Raw genomic sequence first — 20,044 nt, forward strand, 5'->3', positions numbered from 1 at the left:
GTTATAGATCAAATCAAGCCTGAACTGACCATAGAAGCTAAAATGACTAAACTGAGGCTGTTGTATTTTGATCACGTCATGAGACGACAAGAGTCACTGGAAAAGACAGTCATGCTAGGAAAAGTTGAGGGCAGCAGGAAAAGAGGAAGACCCAACAAGAGGTGGATTGACTCAATAAAGGAAGCCACAGCCTTCAATTTGCAAGATCTGAGCAAGGCTGTCAAAGATAGGACATTTTGGAGGACTTTCATTCATAGGGTCGCCATGAGTCGGAAGCGACTTGACGGCACTTAACACACATGGTACATGAGGCCCTGACCTGGATGGCCCAGGCTAGCCTGATCTCGTCAGATCTCAAAAGCTAAGCAAGGTCAGCCCTGGTTAGTATTTGGATGGGAGACCACCAAGGAATACCAGGGTTGCTGTGCAGAGGAAGGCACTGGCAAACCACCTCTCGTGCCATGAAAACCCCCAAAAAGGGGTCGCCATAAGTCGGCTGCGACTTCACGGCACTTTACACACACACGGTACATGTGACTGGGCTTGAGCTTAGCTTTTAATTGACTTACGATACACATTCCATGTATGCATTTTGAGGGATACCGTAAAGCAGGAGTGTACGTTTTTAAAGTATACAGTTTAAACTGTGATGATGTGTGGTTTTTACCAACACGAGTTTCCTGAGAAGAGCCCTCCTTGACGACAAGGTAATTACGTTCAGTGGCAAGCACCATTCCATACAGTGGAGCTTACATTTTAGTAAACGTCCCTAGGAGCGGGCGCGTTTCTTCTCTTGGGTTGGCAATAAAGCAGGAAAGAGGCTGGGCGTAAAGCAGCCGATCCCTTCTCCATTTTTTTGCGGAGGCTTTCCCTTTCACTAGCGTTCACGGGCAGCTCCGCTGTTTCTTGCAGGGGCTTCCCTTTGTCTCCGCCAAGCACGCGGGGGGGGGGGGCGGAGCCCAGGCGGCACCTCCGCTCCGCGCTGGGGGCGCGTCTTTCAGCTTCGGGCGTCGCCACTTGTTCCCTGCGCTGGCCTGAGGAGGCGGGGCTTTGCTGTAGACTCCGCCTTCCCGGGGGAGCCCTGCCCGCCGGCCCGCCCGCCGGCCTCTTTTAGTCGCCGAAGGGAGCCCGGGCTGAAGCCGGCTGGCGGGCAGGCAGGCAGGCGGCGCGGCGCCCTCTGCGTCTGGCCAGGAGCCGCTTCGGCTGTCGCAGCGGAGGGGACTGCGGTGCGGCTCGAGCCCCGGTGCGGGCATGGCGGCGGCGTCGCCGGCGCGAGAGCTCACGCAGAACCCCCTGCAGAAGATCTGGGTGCCTTACAACAACGGGCTCCCGGCGAAGCACAGCGCGCAACGCGGGGGTGAGCGAAGGGGAGGAGGGGGTCAGGGCAAGCACAGGGCCAGTAGGTGGGGTTGGGCAACGAGACAGCGGCGGAGTTGCACCACCTGGGGGGAGGTGTTTGACGAGGGAGAAACTAGACCCAGCGTCCGAGGCGAAGGGCGGGGTGGGGAAGGAGGCAAAAGAGTTTTTCAGGGCAGCCAGAGACACTGCAAGATCTGAACAGTTTTTGAGCAAGAGCGATCGCAGGAACCGGCGTCTTCCAAGGGGAGGCGGGGTAATGGGATGGCCGTAAGGATGGGGGGTGGGGGAGAGAGTCGCTTTCTTTGGTGTCAGAATTCTTCTAAGACGCCGATCCGGCAGGATCCTGACATGGAGCAGGTCGAGGGGAGTTGGAGGGATGACCTCTGGGTGCCCGTTATTGTCGGCACAGTATTGCGAGCATTTACACTTGCAACTGGATTTTTTTTTTTTAATGGAATAAAATGCATTTTAGAAATGGTGTTAACTGGCACGTTGGTAGTGGAAGCTCTGTGCTACCTTTGATTGCTATACCGAGCTCAGTACCAAACGATTGCGAATACGGGAAGTGGCTTGAGAAAGAGCTCTCACCTTTATACCCCTTGCGGTAGGATTTCAGTGTTGCCTGGTGGTCAGTGATATTAGGTGTGTGAATAGGTGGGGGCCAATATAAGGTGCATCTCTCTCTCTCTCAGTGTGTACCTATAAAAATGCTGTTTGAATGGGTAGCATCACATTTCCATCCACTTAAGAACGTGTACTGCACAATTGCTTTCCCGCAGCAGCTCTCTTTGAAACTTCTGACCCTCGTTCTCTTCTGTGTTATCTTGACTTAGTAAATCAGCCTTGAAAAAATGACAGCATGTGGTCTAATATGTTACGCTGTAAAGTCATCAGTACCACAACACCAGTGGCATTCTTTCGCAAGTCACTTCTTTATCTGGAATTGTAAGGAAGATTGCTGTTGTTACTCTTTGCCTTGGTCTGTATGGCAGCAATTCCTGAAAAACAGAGTGAATATACCAAATTTTGTCCCACTTTGAAAATGAAAGGCCCTTAGCCACCTACTGTATTTCAATAATCCAAGGATGAGTCCTAACCCATCATTTGGGAATTGGTACCTTGTGACTGTTTCTGATACTTCAGTACAGTTTATTTTATGCACCATTTTATTAATTGTTAGCTCATCGTAAATACTTGGTTTACATAGGCAAAGCTATACTATAAATACTTTTTACATGACTAATTTTTCCTCATAATAAAGGGAAAGGTTTTTTTTAAAAAAAAAACCTGTGTGGGCCCTTAAAATAAATGAGATCAGTTTTCTACTTTCCAGGGCAAATAAATAGCTGCATAGAAAGTATGGATGATATGCATAAATGAACGTGCCCTTTTAAACAGCTGCATAAACATGTCTGAAGAGCCTGATTGTGGAAGGTTCATTAGAAGAATGTATGCAGGGATTTAGAGAGGAACTCAGCTAAAGGGAGGAAATTGGGAGAATTGGGGTGGGGGTATTTTATGGAATGGTAATTTCCAAATTGTTCCCCTGATACAATTATTTGCCCCTCTGAGCATGTGTACTACAAAGCATATATTTTTTGTTTAACTTTTACTAACATTTGTCCACAGTATTCCATACTGTGCATATGATGATAATACACTGTTGAAGAGTTCAGTGTATTTGAAGTTGTTAAATATGAATCAGTATCCAAATCTGATACCCTTCCATATTTTGACTGTATTAAACATTGCTTCTGAGTTCAAATAATAACCATTCTTTTGTTTAGCTGCAACATCTATGGTTTATATGTTTAGGAAAAGCTAAGCATCCCCGCACCCATTTCTCAGAGTGCAAGATCTAAGATAAGTGTACTTTGGTAGTATTATGGTGCAGTAAAGCAAGATGTGTACATTTGATAAATATGCAAAGTAGTACAATTGTATATGCTAACAAAGTTATGAATTCTGATCCCCCCCCCCCCCCGGAAACATGACTTTAAAATATCTGGGAAAGTTACATCTTTATTATAATGTGGATTGGATTTTAAGACAGGTGACATCAGTGGACTCAGGTATGTTTACAATCCCTTTGAGAGAAATGTGAAAAACAATATTCAGGGTTTATCCACTACTTCAGATCAATTTCCAGTGTATTGTGAGATAGTAAAATTTACCCTTCCCCAAACTTCCGGCTTTGACCTTTAACAGCATGAGCAGAGTGTATAAGAAGGCAATTTTCTCACCTCTATGATCCTACTGTGGGCTTCTTTGTTTCCCAAAATTATGTTACTGTGGGTCTGGGGACCTGAAAGAAAGTGTGGGGAATGAATTAGGATTCTGCAGCAGGAGGCCAGAATCAGCAAAAATCTCCTTCCTTCTTCCTGACAGAATAGCAAGTTAGGATCCAAGCCTTGGTGTTTGTGGTGGAAGAGGTCAGTGTCTTTCAGAGCAGCCTGTGTGAAACATCTGTCATTGGTAATCACTAACATTTTTTTATATTTGTGGGATTACTTTTCTAACCGCATATGTTTCTGTGGAGAGGTGCATGTTCTTTGGTGAAGATTTATGCCAATCTTGGATCAGTTTTTCTTTGCAGAAACTAAGAGGATATACTTTTTAAAATTCCTATGTATTATATTGGCTGGGACAACAAAGCGTCTCAGTACCAAAATCAGTAATTTTTTTGAGCTTTTATATTATACCTTAGGTGCTTTTCTGTTGACAAAAGAAAATAAGTGGTACATAGCTGTACTTTGGGGGTAGTGTATACTAGTGTGCAGGTAAGTGTCTAAAAGGACAAAGCTGCTGTATGCATTTTGTTAAAAAAGTGCAGCAGGGATGATTTTTTAATGCCAGGGTTTATTCTATGTTGGATTGTGGCCAGTATGTGATTAATCGATTCAGATCTTTAAAGCAACTTAAAAAAAATTAAACATTTGAAACTATGCATGGTATCTTTTCTTCTTTTTCTTTAACCCTCCCCATGTGAGTAGGTAAAACACTTCCAGATAACAATATAATTTAAAATAACTTCCACTTCAGCTTCCAAATTGCAATACATTAGATGCCTCCATTTTTACTTACTACCGGTATAACTTTGTAAACAGCTGTCAGTATTTTCACAATTCTTACTTGACCTGAAGGAAAGTGTCTATGGCACATGGTAAACATTTTAGTGATGTTCTAATATAAAAAGAAAATTGAGGGGGCAGCTTAGGCTTCAATGATCTTTCCTAATGCCAATAAAATTTAGTGTTCTTATCTGAAATGGAGAACTGATCAGCACTTCTATGAGATGCAAAAGTTTCATATTCACTGCTGTAATCTGTTCTTAAAATAATTTGTACCTGGCTGCAACTTAACTTGAGTATAATTGGCTCAAAACCAAAGCTGCTTTTCAAGTTAATCTGTTAGATTTCCCCCCAGATCTGTGTCAGTTCATTACAGCAATCTGTACAGAATTCTGATCGCTGCTTAGTGGTGTTTTGATGGCTTTCCCCCTTTAAGATCAACATGCTGATGACAACCCCTCCTGTTAATTATTTAGCATTTTTAAGTGTGCTTTTGAGATAAGATATGGGCATGCCCTTGAAAAGTTTTCTTAAAACTACTGTGTAGCAGACACAAGTAGGGTTGCCAATTACCAGGAAAAAAAGGGCTGTCCCTTTTAATAGAAGCTTCATGCCATGAAATCTTCAACTGCCCATTTCCACAAACAAAGCTGATTTTAAAGGGACAGGACATTTTACCCCAGGCCTGTTGATGTTACTACCCATAAAGTGCTTGAAAGTACCCAAGTGCAAGATATTGATTTAAAAGGTTTGTTCTATTAGTGCATTTCCAGTGCAAAGGTTTGGCCAAAACCAGGGGTATAAATATAGTCTCTCCCTGGCAACTACAGAGGCCTGCTTCAAAACTGAAGCAGTTCTGTGAATGTCCACTTCCAGGGTTGGGGTCCCTCCCCCGATGTGTTTCTTCCTTAACTGGTCTGTGCTTGCAATGTACTGATAGCATATATGGGGAAGTTTCTCTTTTAGAACAATGTCCTGTACTCCTAAAAAAAACCTTTCCTGGGAGTAAGCACTATTGAATAAAATAGAACTTACTTCTGAGTAGACCTGCTTAGGCTTGCTTCCTGTGTCTATTATAACCTTTAGCAAAAACTCTTTAACAAAAAGAACTTCTAGCCTTCTCTCTATTTCTGCCTACATTTTCGGTATGGGTATATTAACAACAACCCGCTTTACAGTTTTAGGGTAGGAATGACTGAGGTAATGTATGCTATTTCTCCCTCGTAGAATCTCTTCCTGGAAGAACACAAAACAATTTCACTTCTCTAGCCTCCAAGAGGTTGACTTCTGCTGTCAGCAAGAATGAGAAAAGTTCAAAGGCAGAGGAATGTACTTTCGCCTTGATGGCTTCAGTTAATAAGAAGCGAATGACCTTGCAGATTATGAAGTTATGAAGCACTAGCATTTTATTGTCATTGGTACTTTTTCCCCTCTCCCCTCTTGCCCCACAGAACCTAGTGGACTCTGAAATGTTGCTGTAAATACTGTTGTTATGCACAGGCTTTCAGTTCCAAATGTATTAATCTGGGGGGGGGGGTTATTGCAGTTTAGCAACTCTACACTGATTAGTATTTTGATGTCACAAGTAGGGACCCACAAGCAGCTATCCCATTCCCCCCCTCTCCCCGCCTCTCTCAGTCTCTCACCTTTCTCCCTCCTGCCACCCCTTTTCTTACTCTCCTCCATGCTTGTCACTTTATTTCTGCCCCCCACTCCATCACTCTCTCTTTCACCCTTGGGAGGTGAGAATTGGGGAGGGAAGCAACCTCAGCACGGTGTAATGTCATAGACACCCCCCCCCCAGCACCCATTTCCTCCAGGGGAACTGATCTTTGGCATCTGGAGATCAGTAATTCTGGGTGATATCTAGCCCTCACCTGGAGGTTGGCAGCACTAGTTCCCCTGGAGGAACTGGCTGCTTTAAAGGGTGGAGTCTATGGCAGTATACCCCGCTAAGGTCCCTCCCCATCTCAAATCTTCCCATCCCCAGACTTCACCCCTCAAATCTCCAGGAATTTCCCAGCCTGGAGTTGGCAACCATATCACCTTCCCACCCAACTGCCAACCTGGCAAGCATTGTATACAGAGTTCTAAACTTGATCTGCACTGAATAGTAATAACCGCTTCCTGTATCTATGATTCAGTTTGTTAGAGTTAAAACTTAGTGGCTTCTCCCCATTGTATATTGTGCATTATTTTACAATTTTATTTCTTCTCAGATAATCTAATGAGTAAAAACCTATAAAATACAGTTGGCTATATGAACAGCTGGCTATCACTGATATCATCTTAACATCTACCACTTGGTTAATAGAGGTGTTTGTCAAAGAGCATGTTTAGAACAATTTTTGAGCCCCTTGTGAAGAAGGCAATAGAAACGAGGAAGCTGTTCTTGCCTTAGAGGCAGTTGATTGATTGCTAAAGGGAGTCCTGGAAGTGGCTAGTGAAAGTGTCCCATTCAGCTCTCAGTCAGTGAGAGGTTGAATTCAGCACCAGAGATCAGCATGGGCAGAGCTCTGAGAAGCTAGTGGCAGCTGTGTGCAATGTGAGGATTAGTTTTCAGGAGTGAAACATGAAGGAACAGAAATATAAGTTGTCTGATTAATACAGAATCAGGAACTGGGTCATGAGGACGTTAACTGAGTGAATAGAGTGCATCTGGGTTTGGACATGGGGAGTTAGCTCTGAGGAAAAAGAGTTCTCAAAAACCAGGGAGAGGGAAGTCATCTCAGGTGTATGGAGAGATCCCTAAGTAAGGTTGAGGAGAATTAGTCTCTAGAGTCCTGATTAATCCCAGTCCAGTTTAGGTGTTAAACTGGTGAAGAGTGTTTGTGTAGTTCCTTACTTCAGAAACTGAAACTGGAGTGTGTTTTAAAGTCAACTCAAGTGAAATCTAAATAAGAAACTAACAAACAAAAACAAGTATATCAATTAAAACAAAGATCTAGCATCCTGAAGTGAATTTAGCCATACCGTCTAAAAGAACCAAACCTCTCCTGTGAAATATATATTATTGTGAAGTGCCTACTCTGTTTGTTTTTGGAATAACCTAATACCTTTCTGAAATCTAAGTTTACCTGCCTAAGCCCTCATCCTGCTTTTCTGTTATAAATAAGTTCCTGATGAACCTTTACCACAAGCCTCAGTGTGCCATCAAATTTCTGACAGACCTAATTTCCCTTCGATCCATCACACTCCTCTTCATTTGTACAAGGTATTTACTCTCTAGCACTCTAGTATTTACTTCTTTTACAGCCCATTCCTGAGAATGAGGCCAAAAGACTATAGGAGGCGGCGTGACCTGGCCACCAGCGTAAATGCGTGTAATCACGTGAATACACGCATTCACACTGGTGGTGAGGCCACTCCCGGCGGCAGCCGATCACCGCTGGACTGTGCCTCCCCCCTCCGCCAGCGTTGCCTCTCCGTGGCGCCTCTCCGTGGCGCCGGCAACCGCGTGGAGAGGCCACGCTGGAGCACGGGGGGGCGGGCCGGGGCCACTTGCACCGGTGGCCGGAACAGCGTTGCCTGGCCTGCTATTTTCAATGGGGCGAAAAGCCCCAGGTAAACGGCTTTTTTTTGGGTTTAATGGCGTCGGGGAAACGGCTTAGGAAGAGGCGCCGCTGCGGCTCTTCCCTGCCGTCCCCGTACGCCTCAGCTCAGGAATGGGCTGTTAGTGCAACAGATAAGGTCAATTTCAGACTTTGGTTTCAAGCCTTCATAATTGTGATATGACACATTTTGGATTATAAACATGTAAGGGATTGCTGGCCTTTACATACACTTTTCTGAAAAAATCATGTGGAAAAGTATCCATGGGGCAAAAATGTACCTCTTTGGGGTTTTTTGTATAATCTGAACTAAGTGGACTTTAATTTTTTCTGTCAATTTTATCTGAATTGCTTTCAAGAGTGATAAATGATGTACAAGATAATCTAAAATATAATTAACAGCTTACTCTGTATTTTTTATTTGAAGAGTCCAACAATATGGGAATATAATTTGCATGTGAATCACACTGATATCAGTGTTCTGGAGAAAGATGCTGTACCCTTCATTTTAGGATGTGTCTTAGATCTTTGCTGGATTGGAGTGATACATCCCAGGAACAAAACAGTCAGTGACAATAACTTGGCATGCCAAAAAAAGGAGCTCGGTTTTGTGCTCTTAGTGGTCAGTTGTAGGCTAAGAGAGCGAACATGGCTCTGGGGTAAGATTTGACTCCAGTGTTCAGTGTTGATGCCTTCATTTCCACTAAGTCATCTTTCTAAATATAAATGCAGTCATTTTGGACTATGTTTGATATATTCAGGACCTAGAAATCTTATGTCCAGGTCCTTTTTCATGATTTCTAGTTTGTCTCTTGAGTTTGTTTACCTTGCATCTTTTTACCATGAACTTCAGATACAACAGGATGTCCAATAAATAATAAAAACAATTGGATTTTGGGGGGTGAAAAATTACATTTGGACACAGTTTGGCAAATAAAGGAACAAGAATTTCTAATCCTCAAACCTTTTTATTAGCTTGCCCGTCCACACGTACCTGTGCTAGTCAACTCTGACTTTAAAAAGGGAAGAAACCCCAAATGTAATGCAGATTTTCTGTATGATCACCTGGAGACAATTCTTATCTTGCTACATATGATTAAGTCATTTGAAATACAGTTCAGAAATTAAGTAAATGCATATGTATATGATAATCTCACATGGGTGTTCTCTAATTCTGTTTTACTTTGACTTGCACTATTTGATGCTTTTGGTCTAGGTGTCCTCTGGATAGTATGCATAAAAGCATAGCACATGTGAAAATGATGTGCAAGTATTTGTTCCCCTTGTAGATCCCTGGTCACAGTTTAGTAATTCTGGTTTATGCAGGTGCTTCTTTAGCAGAGGTTTTTTACCAGGGATCATATTGTATAATTGGGGGAAATGAGCGTATGTCTTCCCTATTTTACTTTGCCCTTTCACTTATCTTCTGCCTAGTTGTATGTGCCCATAAAAATTCTCAGTGGATTTCTGGTTGCTCAAAATCCCACTCTTGCATGAATACAGTGCATGTTTTGGGTTTGGCACATTATAGGAGACAGTGGATGTAGCAGGAGCCTTTTCGAATTCAGTCGATGGTTGAGTTGTAAGGATAAGTGTACTTCACGCAACCATCAATTGAATTTAGAAGGGCTTTTGGCACATCACCTGTCTTCTAGAATGTGCCAAATCCAAAACATTGTGTATACATTTCTGATACATATAGACCATGATCCAATGGATATGTATGAGAATCTCACATGGAATTTCTCTGACTTCGATACAGCGGCTACATGTAGAACTAACTTTTAAAAATGAACATCACTTTAAGTCTGCCCCTGCAGTATTTACTGCAAAGTCGATCTGCATATGGAATGTGTATAGCTTGGATGGTGGCCATATTTGAGATTTGTTCTGTTTCAAGAAAGAGTAGATGGATACAAGTACTGTATTTGGAACTTTGCAGTGTAATGTTGAATAACTGAAGTAGCATTTTATTCACGGACAAGATTTGTTGGGTTAAAAACAGCTTACAATTTTTGACTTGAAGCCTGTGGTAAATGTCCACTAACAGATGGCATTTATGTCATGTAATGGGACTTCCTTGCCTCCCCCCTCCTGCTGCCCCCAAATGGTCTTCCTGGGTGGGAGTTGGAGATCTGCAGTGGGAGAGGGGATTGGTAAAAATTACCCCCCTTTCTATTAGTGGGAATCTTCTGTGAGATTGCACCCATTATCTGCAAATTAGGTTGTTAGTTGTTGATGAAAGTTAACATAAGTAACAGACCAAAACGTTTTATCCCTTGCCTTTCAGTTAAATGGATGAATGTAACAGGCAAAGGTTGATAGACTTTATAGAGTTCAAGGAAGGGATTGAAGTTCAGTTTTCAGAAGTTGACTCATGTTAGTGCTTTTGCATGCTTAAATCCTTTTCTAAATGGAAGAGATACATAAGACCGCTTAGAATGTAAAAATTGCCTTGTTGGATCAGACCAAAGGTCCATCTAGACAGGTATTTTGTCTCCAGCAGTGAATGGCCTGATACTTGTACAAGTATAACTCAGCCAGCCTCTTGTTCTTAGAGAGTAATGGCAGAGAACTCTTTTAAAAAATGATGATGTCTATTGCTGTTCAACTCTGATGGGTCTGTATTAACCTGAGTAATTGACCATTGGATTTCAATTTGTTTTGTGACAGGTATGGATTTTAAATGTTATTTTCTTTTGCCTGCACTGTGCCTTTTTCTGCTCCAGGGTTGGTTCTGCGCTGTGTGCATTCCTCTGTCACCAAGTGCTTCCACTTCGGGCAAGTGTCTTTCAATGAGCCCAAAAGTGCCCAGCATGAGAGGAATGTGCGCTGTAGCCAAGGACTGTCCCTGCAATGGACATGATACAGCACAAGCGGAAGCAAAGGTTTGGATCCAAACAACGATTTCCCCCCCAGCTAACTACACCACTTAACCAGGCTGGGAATTGGTACTTCTGCCATCAGAACAGGCCAGTGGGTGTCCTGTGGAAGAGTTCCTTCATGCTTAAGCATGTTTCAGTTGTCTTCGTTATTAGAGAAACAGGTGGAAATATGAGAGTGGGGAGAATCTTCAGCTACAGGTGGGAAGTGCCCCCTCCACCCTCACAATAAAGTCTGCCTGTTTGATGTAGATGCTTATCGTTTCCAGAAACCTACATTCATTGTTTTAGGAAAATGATCACCACAAACTACGTGGATAATTATTCTGTTTCAAAACTGTTTAATTAAATTGGGCCTTCCACTTAATTAGAGACCTACAGAGCCAAACAAAGCCTCTAGCGTCGCATGTGGCCTGCCAAGTGCTTAAGAAACTCATGGTTGTTTTTTTTGTTTTTGTTTTGTTATTTGGCTGATGAGCTGTGTTTGGCTCGAGTCACATCACAAGTTGTGCAGGCCTCAGTCATGTGAAGAAAGAACAGGGCTCCATGTGATTAGTGTAGAATATATTACGTTTCCATAATGCACCATACCGTTGCACTCTCCCCTGCCTAATCCTGAGATTGTGAATGATACTTGAATTTATTTGCTTTTCCCTCTATCCATCTTGTGGTTCTTGTGACAAATGGAAGTGATTGTAGAGAGCAGATGATGGTTTGAATGTAACATCTCTCCTGAGTGTTAGTGATTAAAGCCCAAGAAGTAACAAGCTTTTGTTGATGATATGCTAATCACTATGGGGAGGGGGGCAGGTAGGCAATGCACAAGCCTGAGATCTCCTTGAGATTTCTCCCAGGAGACAGTTTTGGCGAGACAGTAATGTCCAGACTGAGAGATGGCAGTACCTGTACTGTTCACACTTTGCCTAGTTTTGTTGCAACGACTGTTATTTAAGGGTCTGGTTTTGTAATATTTTTTGGCTTTCTTTTAAGATAGATTGCACACTAAAATGGGCTAAATATACTTTCTGTTACATGATTGAAATATGCAGCTTTAAAAATCTGGCTGAGTTTAAAACAAAATTCTGATCATGGGGGAACAGTGTGATATTAGCAGTTACTGGTATATTATTCCTCAGAGTTTATGAGAAAGTTAAAAGCATTTAGCAATGTTGTATGCTTTTTCTCTTTTCTCTTAAAATTTAACAGTTTGAATTCCAATAGTGCCTGTATGACTATTAACCAGACCCTAAGTGTCATTCTGTCTTGATTGAATGTATATATGTGCCATGCCACTTCAGATTAATTGTTGCTTGTATTTAACTTCTCAATTACTGGAATTTGAGGCAAATCTTTCAGATTTGTTACCCATAGTGACATAAAGTAGACTGTTTTTTATTTCATTTTTCCCTTGACAGTTACCAGGAAAGTTCACCAAGGGTAAACATAAGGTTAGCATGTAGTTGGATTGGATCTAGCAGTAAATTTCCATTCAGTGGTGTGGTACAATACCTACTACCTTCGTTCAATGCAGACCCCCAATTCTCTCCTCATGCCATTCCTTAGTATCCTCCTTCCCCTGGAACAGTGTGTCTGACTGCAGCAGAAGGGGAAAGGTAAGAAATTACTACAGGATCCAACCAAATAATGCTTAGTGTTTTCTTGATACATGCTTCTGTTATCATATACAAAAATGATAAAAAGAGAGTGTTGTGCAATATTGTTTCTGAAATACACATTGAGGTGTGGATGCAGCATTGCATAAAAATTATTTTGTAATTGTGCATTATATTATGATTGCATGCTTCCTTGATAATGAGTTTGTTAACCTGATTAGAGATTACCACATTTAGGTGATTGATTCTGGGTTATGCTGAATCAACAACTCTTGTTTCTGATTACCCTTATCATTCGTGTGTGATTTTTTTGGAACACAGTGTGCCTGCTTTGAATTCTAGATTCCACTAATCTCTGCAGGACCAAGGTAATAATAACACACCAGCAGTATTGTTTACGTCAATGAGGGCTAATAGGTGGCCTCAGAAACCAGTTTATGTAAAAAGTAATTATTGTTAGAATTATACTATCATTAGTTACAGACATATTTATTTTTAAAACTTTCATGATTTTTAAGCTACATGTCAGTATCCTCTGATTATGTTCTGCCCAGCTTCTAAAGGATGGATGTTTTTGACTAAAATAATTGCAGAGCATTTTCACTAAGAGCCTGTTTTTAAAGTTTGTTTTATTAGGGGTGATCTACACGTAACACAACATTTCAGCAGACATATCCCATGTTTTTGATGAGTGCACATTGCTCCTGGAATGTTTTTACACTGCTTACACACTTGATTAATCCTTTGGATTACACAACAGTTGAAAATAAAATGAATTAATGAGGTATTTGAGAACTGTTATTTGTGCAAATAAGCTCCAAATTAGTGGGCTTCCATGTGCGAGTTAAGCAGAAAGCAAGCTGTTTTTTAAAAATACCTTTGTTTAGCATGTTGTAATATGTCAAATGTACTTGAATCAGTATTGATTTATCAGTAAGGAGGGGGAATTTTCTGGAACAATGTCAAGCTATAACTTAAGTTTAATATAGAATCTCATGGGGCTGTTCGTAAGCTTCTCAACAGGTAATGTTAGGTTTATTTGTCAGTTATGAATTTTTCAAGCACCAGAGGCTGTTGTTTGCCACTTAATCCTGGGATGTAGCTTCAGGGTTGTATATTGCTTTATTGCCAATTCCTAAAAATACTGGGTCCCAAGTAGGGCTGTTGAATTAAAAAAAATTCGGTACAGTTCGGATTCGGCTGAATTCAGCCCGTTTAAATTCGGGATATGCCGAAGTCTGAACTCCCCCACTTCGGATCCGTTCAATTCGGCAGGAATTCAAAGTTCGGAAAAAAATTCGGCCGAATAAAGCCATTAAAAACACAATCGCGCCTTTCCGCGGCTCTGGGGGGGGGCATTTTTGGGGTTAGAGGTCCCAAACTTTTGGCAGAGCTTCAAAGGACGTTTATTGAAAGACTCCCCAAGTTTTGTAAAGATTGGGTCAGGGGGGGCTGAAATATGGGCCCTGAAAGGGGTCCCCCCACCCTTAATGTGCATCTCTCAGCAGAGCTTGCCGCCCACGCACAAAGCTCCCAGCCCCGACAACAGCTGAGAAATTTGCAAAGCAACTGCAAAGCAACTGCAAAACAACACAACCTTGTTAAACAACACCTTTGCAACACACAACTGAAACCTCCCCCCTCAAACCAGGGAGCGAGAGACTCGAGGGGGAACACACACCCCAGGCAGAACCGACGAAAGCCCCCTTTGGCTTCCCCCCCACCCACAGAAACTGCTCCCTCCCCACACACACACAGACTCTGCTTTCCCCCCCCCACACACACATACACAGGAGAAAAATTATAGATTAAAGCCCCCAAAGGGGTCTTACTGTGGCTGTCTTCTGTCCCATCAAGAGGGGCTGAAGAGGACTTGTAATCCAAGATGATTCCAATTAGGCACGGAACGTTTTGCTCTGGAGAAGATGCACAGGATCGGCTGATACATTCATCCCAATAGGGGAAAGGGGAAAGCCCATATCTCGGGACCCCCTGACCCAATGTTCACAAAACGTGGGGGGTATCTTAAGAACACTGGTCTGAAACTCGGCTCAAAGTTTGGGATCTGCACCCCCAAAAATGCGCCCCCTGCAGCCATGGAAAGAGAAAAGGAGGGGAAGCGATATTTCTGCCCCCACTGAACCCATCTTTACAAAACTTGGGTAGTATCTTAAGAATAATTGTCTGAAGCTATGCTAAAAGTTTGGGGGCTATATCCCCAAAAAAGCGCCCCCTGCAGCCACATAAATGGGAAAAGGGGGGGAGGGAAAAGGGGGAGAGCCCATATCTCGAGACCCCCTGACCCAATGTTTACAAAACTTGGGGGGTATCTTAAGAAGCTTCATCTGAAACTCCACTGAAAGTTTGGGGTCTGTACCCCCAAAAATGCGCCCCCTGCAGCCATGGAAAGAAAAAGGGGGGAGCCCATATCTCGGGGCCCCCTGACCCAATGTTTACAAAACTTGGGGGGTATCTTAAGAAGCTTCATCTGAAGCTCCAGTGAAAGTTTTGTGTCTGTACCCCAAAAAATACGCCCCCTGCAGCCACAGAAAGGAGCGAATGTGCACAAGCACCCCCCCACACACACACACACACACGAGGATTTCGCTCTCTCTCTCTCTCTCCCTGGCCGGGCCGCACATCAGCTGATTCCTCTAGTACTCAATCCTGACTGATTGGCCAGAAGAAGACCCAGCTTGGCCACCGATTGGCCGGGGGAGGAGAATGCTGCTTACTGACGGTTATGCTGCTTACTGACGGCCCCGAATTTGCCGAATTTATTCACGAACTCCTGAACTCGCTGAATTCGGCCCCCCCGGTTGCCCGCCAGTTTTGAGTTCGGTTCCTCCCGAACTAAAAACCACCGAATCAGGGGAAATTCGGCTGATTTTCAGTTCGGGCCGAACCGAATCAACAGCCCTAGTCCCAAGCAACAACTTTGCCTGTGCAGTCATCAGGCCCTGAAGGTACTATAGCATAAGAGCTATGAACCCAGAAAGCTCCAATTCAATTCTTATGTGTCATTATGTTCCTGAGAGGTAGGGCTCAGAAGATAACACTAGGGGCTACTTTTCTGCCTTTGGCCTCTGGCCTGTGAGGTTCCACAAGACTCTGTCTTGTCCCAATTCTATTTAGCTAGTGACATAAATTTTCTGGTAAAGGTTTTCTGGAGATTTGGTGCCACTGCTGTGGTTATATTGCTCAGCTTTGTCTCCCCTTTCTGTTGAATTTGGGAGGCAGTAGAAGTTTCTAAATGAGGAAGCATTCTCCTGGAAGAATCAGGTTAGCAGCTTGGCAGTTCTTCTGGCCTGCCTCTGGGTGCTCTGATGGTACTCATAGCCAGGAGATCCCTTTTTGCAGCTAAGGTTGGTAGACTATTTTGGGGATTATTAGGAAAGGAAAATAAAGCAACCACTGTGTGAGACAAGATGCTGGACTAGATGGGCCACTGGCTTGATTCAGCCGAGGGTCTTCTTATGATAAGGTGATTTCCATCAGTTTTTCTCCATCCCTGCTCTGCTGCCGCCCTTTCTGCCTTGAACAGGTTCTCTGGAGAAGTGGCATAGAAATTTTTCTGCATAAATACATTTTTTCTCAATAAATACTGGCCATACTTAAGATTCAACCCAGGATTGTTCTGTCCCCAGACTCTGGAATGCTCAACCTTACCTGACTTCATCTTTTTAGTTTCTGATATCTGAAGATGCTTTTCTGGTGTTTGTTCAGGAATTGAATAAATGAGATCGCCTAATGTTTCCTTTTTTTGCCCAGCTGAGTCTTTTTTTAATTTAACAAAAATGTAGTGATTTTATGTTCTTGTTTTTAGCAATCTTGGATCAAAGTTATCTTCTCCATGGGAATATAAATATTTTGAAAAATGAAAAGTGACCTTTGGCAAGCTGCTGTTTCTCCCATCCCATCTGCAATGTGTTCTTATTTTTCCCCTTATATTTTTATCCTGCCTTTATTTGTCACGGGCCACATGTTTAGATAACATTGATCTGCCTTACGGGGTTATTGCAAAGCTTACTGTGAAATACTTTGAACCCTTGAAATGAGCTTCAGGTACCTGCTATTAATTGGTGTTTTGTCTTGCTTTCTATATGGCTGCACAAAAGGAAATAAATTGTCCAAGTGGAAGCACAAAGAGATTTATTTTCTTAACAGTAATAGAATAATATCCTGGAGCATTCTATGGTTGTTATTTATATGTTATGGAAAGGCGGACGAGCAGCTGTCAGAGATGCCTTTTCAGGAGTCATGTGCATCCTGTCCTAGGGCAGGTGGTGGGATTAGATAACCTTGTGAAATATCCAACTCCGAAGTTATGACTGTTTTGAAAAATTAAAAAGATGATTTATGGAGGATCATTGCTTTGTCGAAGGCTTTCACGGTCAGAGTTCATTGGTTCTCGTAGGTTATCCGGGCTGTGTAACCGTGGTCTTGGTATTTTCTTTCCTGACGTTTCGCCAGCAGCTGTGACAGGCATCTTCAGAGGAGTAACACTGAAGGACAGTGTCTCTCAGTGTCAAGTGTGTAGGAAGAGTAATATATAGTCAGAAAGGGGTTGGGTTTGAGCTGAATCTTTGTCCTGCAAAAAGTAACAAAGGTAATGTGCTAACCATTGTCCTGTAAGTATCAAGATAATGTGCTAATGAGGGTGTGGTATGTTAATATGGAACCATTGTATCCTGAAGTGATCTGTTAATGTGTGAAATCCAAAGCTAATCTGCATGGCTATTGTTGACTGTAGTCTTTGTTAGTCTAGAGGTTTTCAAGACAGGAAGCCAAGCCTTATTCATTCTTAAAAGAAGAATTTTTTCTTAAAAAGAAAAGAGAGTTTAAGAATGAAGCTGCTGGCGAAACGTCAGGAAAGAAAATACCAAGACCACGGTTACACAGCCCGGATAACCTACAAGAACCAATTATCATTGCTTTCTTTATAAAGATGCTAAAATGAGAACATTTCTGAAGAATGGCTACAGAAAAAGAATGAAAACCTATAAGTAGAGCTTTAAATATCTCCTTAACAATGCTTGTAGCTTAAGATGTTGTTTAGACCATTCCATCCAGTGGGTCAGGATTATTGTAGGGAAAAGATAAAAGTCCCTTCCTTTCCTTTCCCATCACCAACTCATCTTTCCTTCCTTCTGGTCCCGGTCTCCTTCCTCTTGGAGCGGTTGAGACTGCTGCACACCTGGTGACCTCCCTATTACCATACTTAGCTCGCCATCATCAAACAGGAGTGTAGTCAGGGCACCATCTTATATGTATTAGTTAGATTAGGGCTGTGGTTTTAATTATATGTTTTAACTATGTATGTGTGTGTGTGTGTGTATGATTTATTGTTGTAAGCCTCCCTGAGCCTAGTTTGCTGGGAAAGGGTGGGGTATAAATCAAATAAATAAATAAAATGAAAGTACAAAATTGAAATGGAGAAACAGTATGCATATGTCTAGCCTGGAAAATCAGAGTTGTAGCCTAAAGGGACTCTGCAAATCTTAGTGCTAGTTCTTGTTAAGTTTTGGCTGGCATTAATACTAATTACAATTTTTTTCTCCCCTTTTTTGCAGTATGTATGACCAATTGTCCGACGCTAATTGTTATGGTTGGCCTCCCAGCAAGAGGGAAAACTTACATCTCAAAAAAATTGACACGCTACTTAAATTGGATTGGAGTGCCTACAAAAGGTGACTGATTTTTCTTATTGTACACATATAACAGTATTGTCAGGGATAACTACATAATGTATGGTTGGAAGAACTATATCGCTGTGGCATTTTTACTGTACTGTTCTTCCAGAAAGGTGGCATGTAGATATTTTTGCTTTACAAATAACATGTGAGATAAATTGTGGCTGAGAGAGATCATTACTGGTCCAAAATAATCCAGTGGGCTTTATGAATGAACAGGGATATGAACCTGTGTCTCCTCATCTTAGTCCAACATTCTAACCACTATATGATCTCGGTTCACCAGAACTGGACAGATTTCTGCCAGTTTCTTTCCCTCCTTATCTGACAGTACTTTGTGAGTACTTCCTCTTATACTTAGCAGGATGCATCCGTGTGAAAGTCCAACAGTTCAGAATAAGGAAGCTCTGCTGTTGCTTTTGGGAATGACTCTGGATAGGATAAGTTGGAAAGGAGGGCTCTAGCCTTGTTGTGATAATTGTTTGGAACTGCTTTCAGTAATAGCATCGCTAATATTGCAATAATGGAAAGAAGGTGAAATAATTGTTTTTCACGCAATTATATATACATGTAACGGATCTTTTTAAAAAATCTTATACATTTGTGTGTATTGTGTAAACATATACATACATGTAAAGAAGCAGTTCATAACTGTATATACATACATCCATAAGTAGAAAACCCCCTGCCAAGCTCAAACAAAAGAAAGCTCCTTTTAACTGCTTCACTTTTTTTTCTCTTTATGTTATAAGTTTCTTGTGCTGCCCAATCCTATGCACACTTACTTGGATGTAAACTTAGTTCAGCATGACTGTTCTGTGTGGATTAACGTTTCCCATTGGTGTATCATTTTATGTATTGCAAAACTGACTTGTTGTTGGTGTGACCTTAGATTTGCTTGACCTGCAGGTTCAGGTCAGTAAACATAGCATCTTGAAAGGAATCTAAGAAAATGGCTGAGGTCTAGAGGTTATGGCAGGTTGGCTACTGGTGAGCAGATGTTACTAATGGTTCAGTCGCATTATGGTTCCACTACTCTCAGGTTATACACTCTCTTCCTACATTCTTAGGCCTTCAGTTAAAGTTATAGAAATTGTCTTGCTGAGAGCATTTGATGCTATTTCATTTGAGGAATAGAGCAGTGCTCTCTTGAATATATTTAATACTAGTGGATTTTGATAATAAGGTGTATAAATTCAAATGGGAAATTAATATCTCTCATTATTTTGGATAACATCTTGAAGAAAGTGTATGGTACCATCAAGCTGCCTTTTCCTAGTTATACAATGAAGGAAGTCTCTTTATGTTGGTACTTCATCCTAGCAAGACTGAATAGGGTGTATAATATCAATAGTTTTAAATGTTGGAAGTGCTCCCCACCCCAAGATTTATTTATACGTGTCTGGTAGACTTGCTGTAACAGACAATGTTTTTGGTAGCAAATTGGTGCTGTTATTATGGCAGCCTTCCATAAAGTTGTTAATGTTAAATCTCACTGCTGCTCGAGTTGTTTCATCTGGATATTGTTCCACTGTTACTGGAGTGGTTCCAAAAGTTTTGAACCTCATGGAATGTTTTAGGATGTGTTTGAGTCCTTCTGAGGTGTGTATGTATATTTACACACACACACACACACACACACACACACACACACACACAGAGAGAGAGAATTTGAGACTTTGTATTTTTGAATAATTTGGATAATTGGTGATATATTGTAATAATAAATATATTGTAATAATATGATATATTGTAATAATAAAAGTTAAAGCAATTGTGCAAAGTCAAATATGGCTTATGTATTCCAAACCAAAATATACTTTGATTTAAAACATTCACAGAGCCTTTAATTGAACCATGTTGGGTCTGTCTAGG

The 20,044-nt window shown here is 41.9% G+C and overlaps 1 protein-coding gene across 5 annotated transcripts in view; it reads left to right on the top strand.

Annotated features, from left to right (window-relative positions):
• PFKFB4 (6-phosphofructo-2-kinase/fructose-2,6-biphosphatase 4) overlaps positions 1 to 20,044 on the top strand; it is an 82,575-nt gene that overhangs the window by 24,685 nt on the left and 37,846 nt on the right. For 4 of the 5 annotated variants that reach the window (XM_056858840.1, XM_056858824.1, XM_056858832.1 and 1 more), the window contains exons 1-2: positions 1,225 to 1,357; positions 18,050 to 18,166. In XM_056858840.1, the coding sequence (XP_056714818.1) occupies positions 1,252 to 1,357; positions 18,050 to 18,166 (223 nt within the window). In that variant the 5' untranslated portion in view covers positions 1,225 to 1,251. Of the gene's footprint in view, positions 1 to 1,224; positions 1,358 to 18,049; positions 18,167 to 20,044 lie in introns of those variants that run through there. The other variant, XM_056858856.1, reaches the window with a different exon arrangement.

Source organism: Euleptes europaea, chromosome 1 (assembly GCF_029931775.1).
Source record: "Euleptes europaea isolate rEulEur1 chromosome 1, rEulEur1.hap1, whole genome shotgun sequence".
NCBI lineage: Eukaryota > Metazoa > Chordata > Lepidosauria > Squamata > Sphaerodactylidae > Euleptes > Euleptes europaea.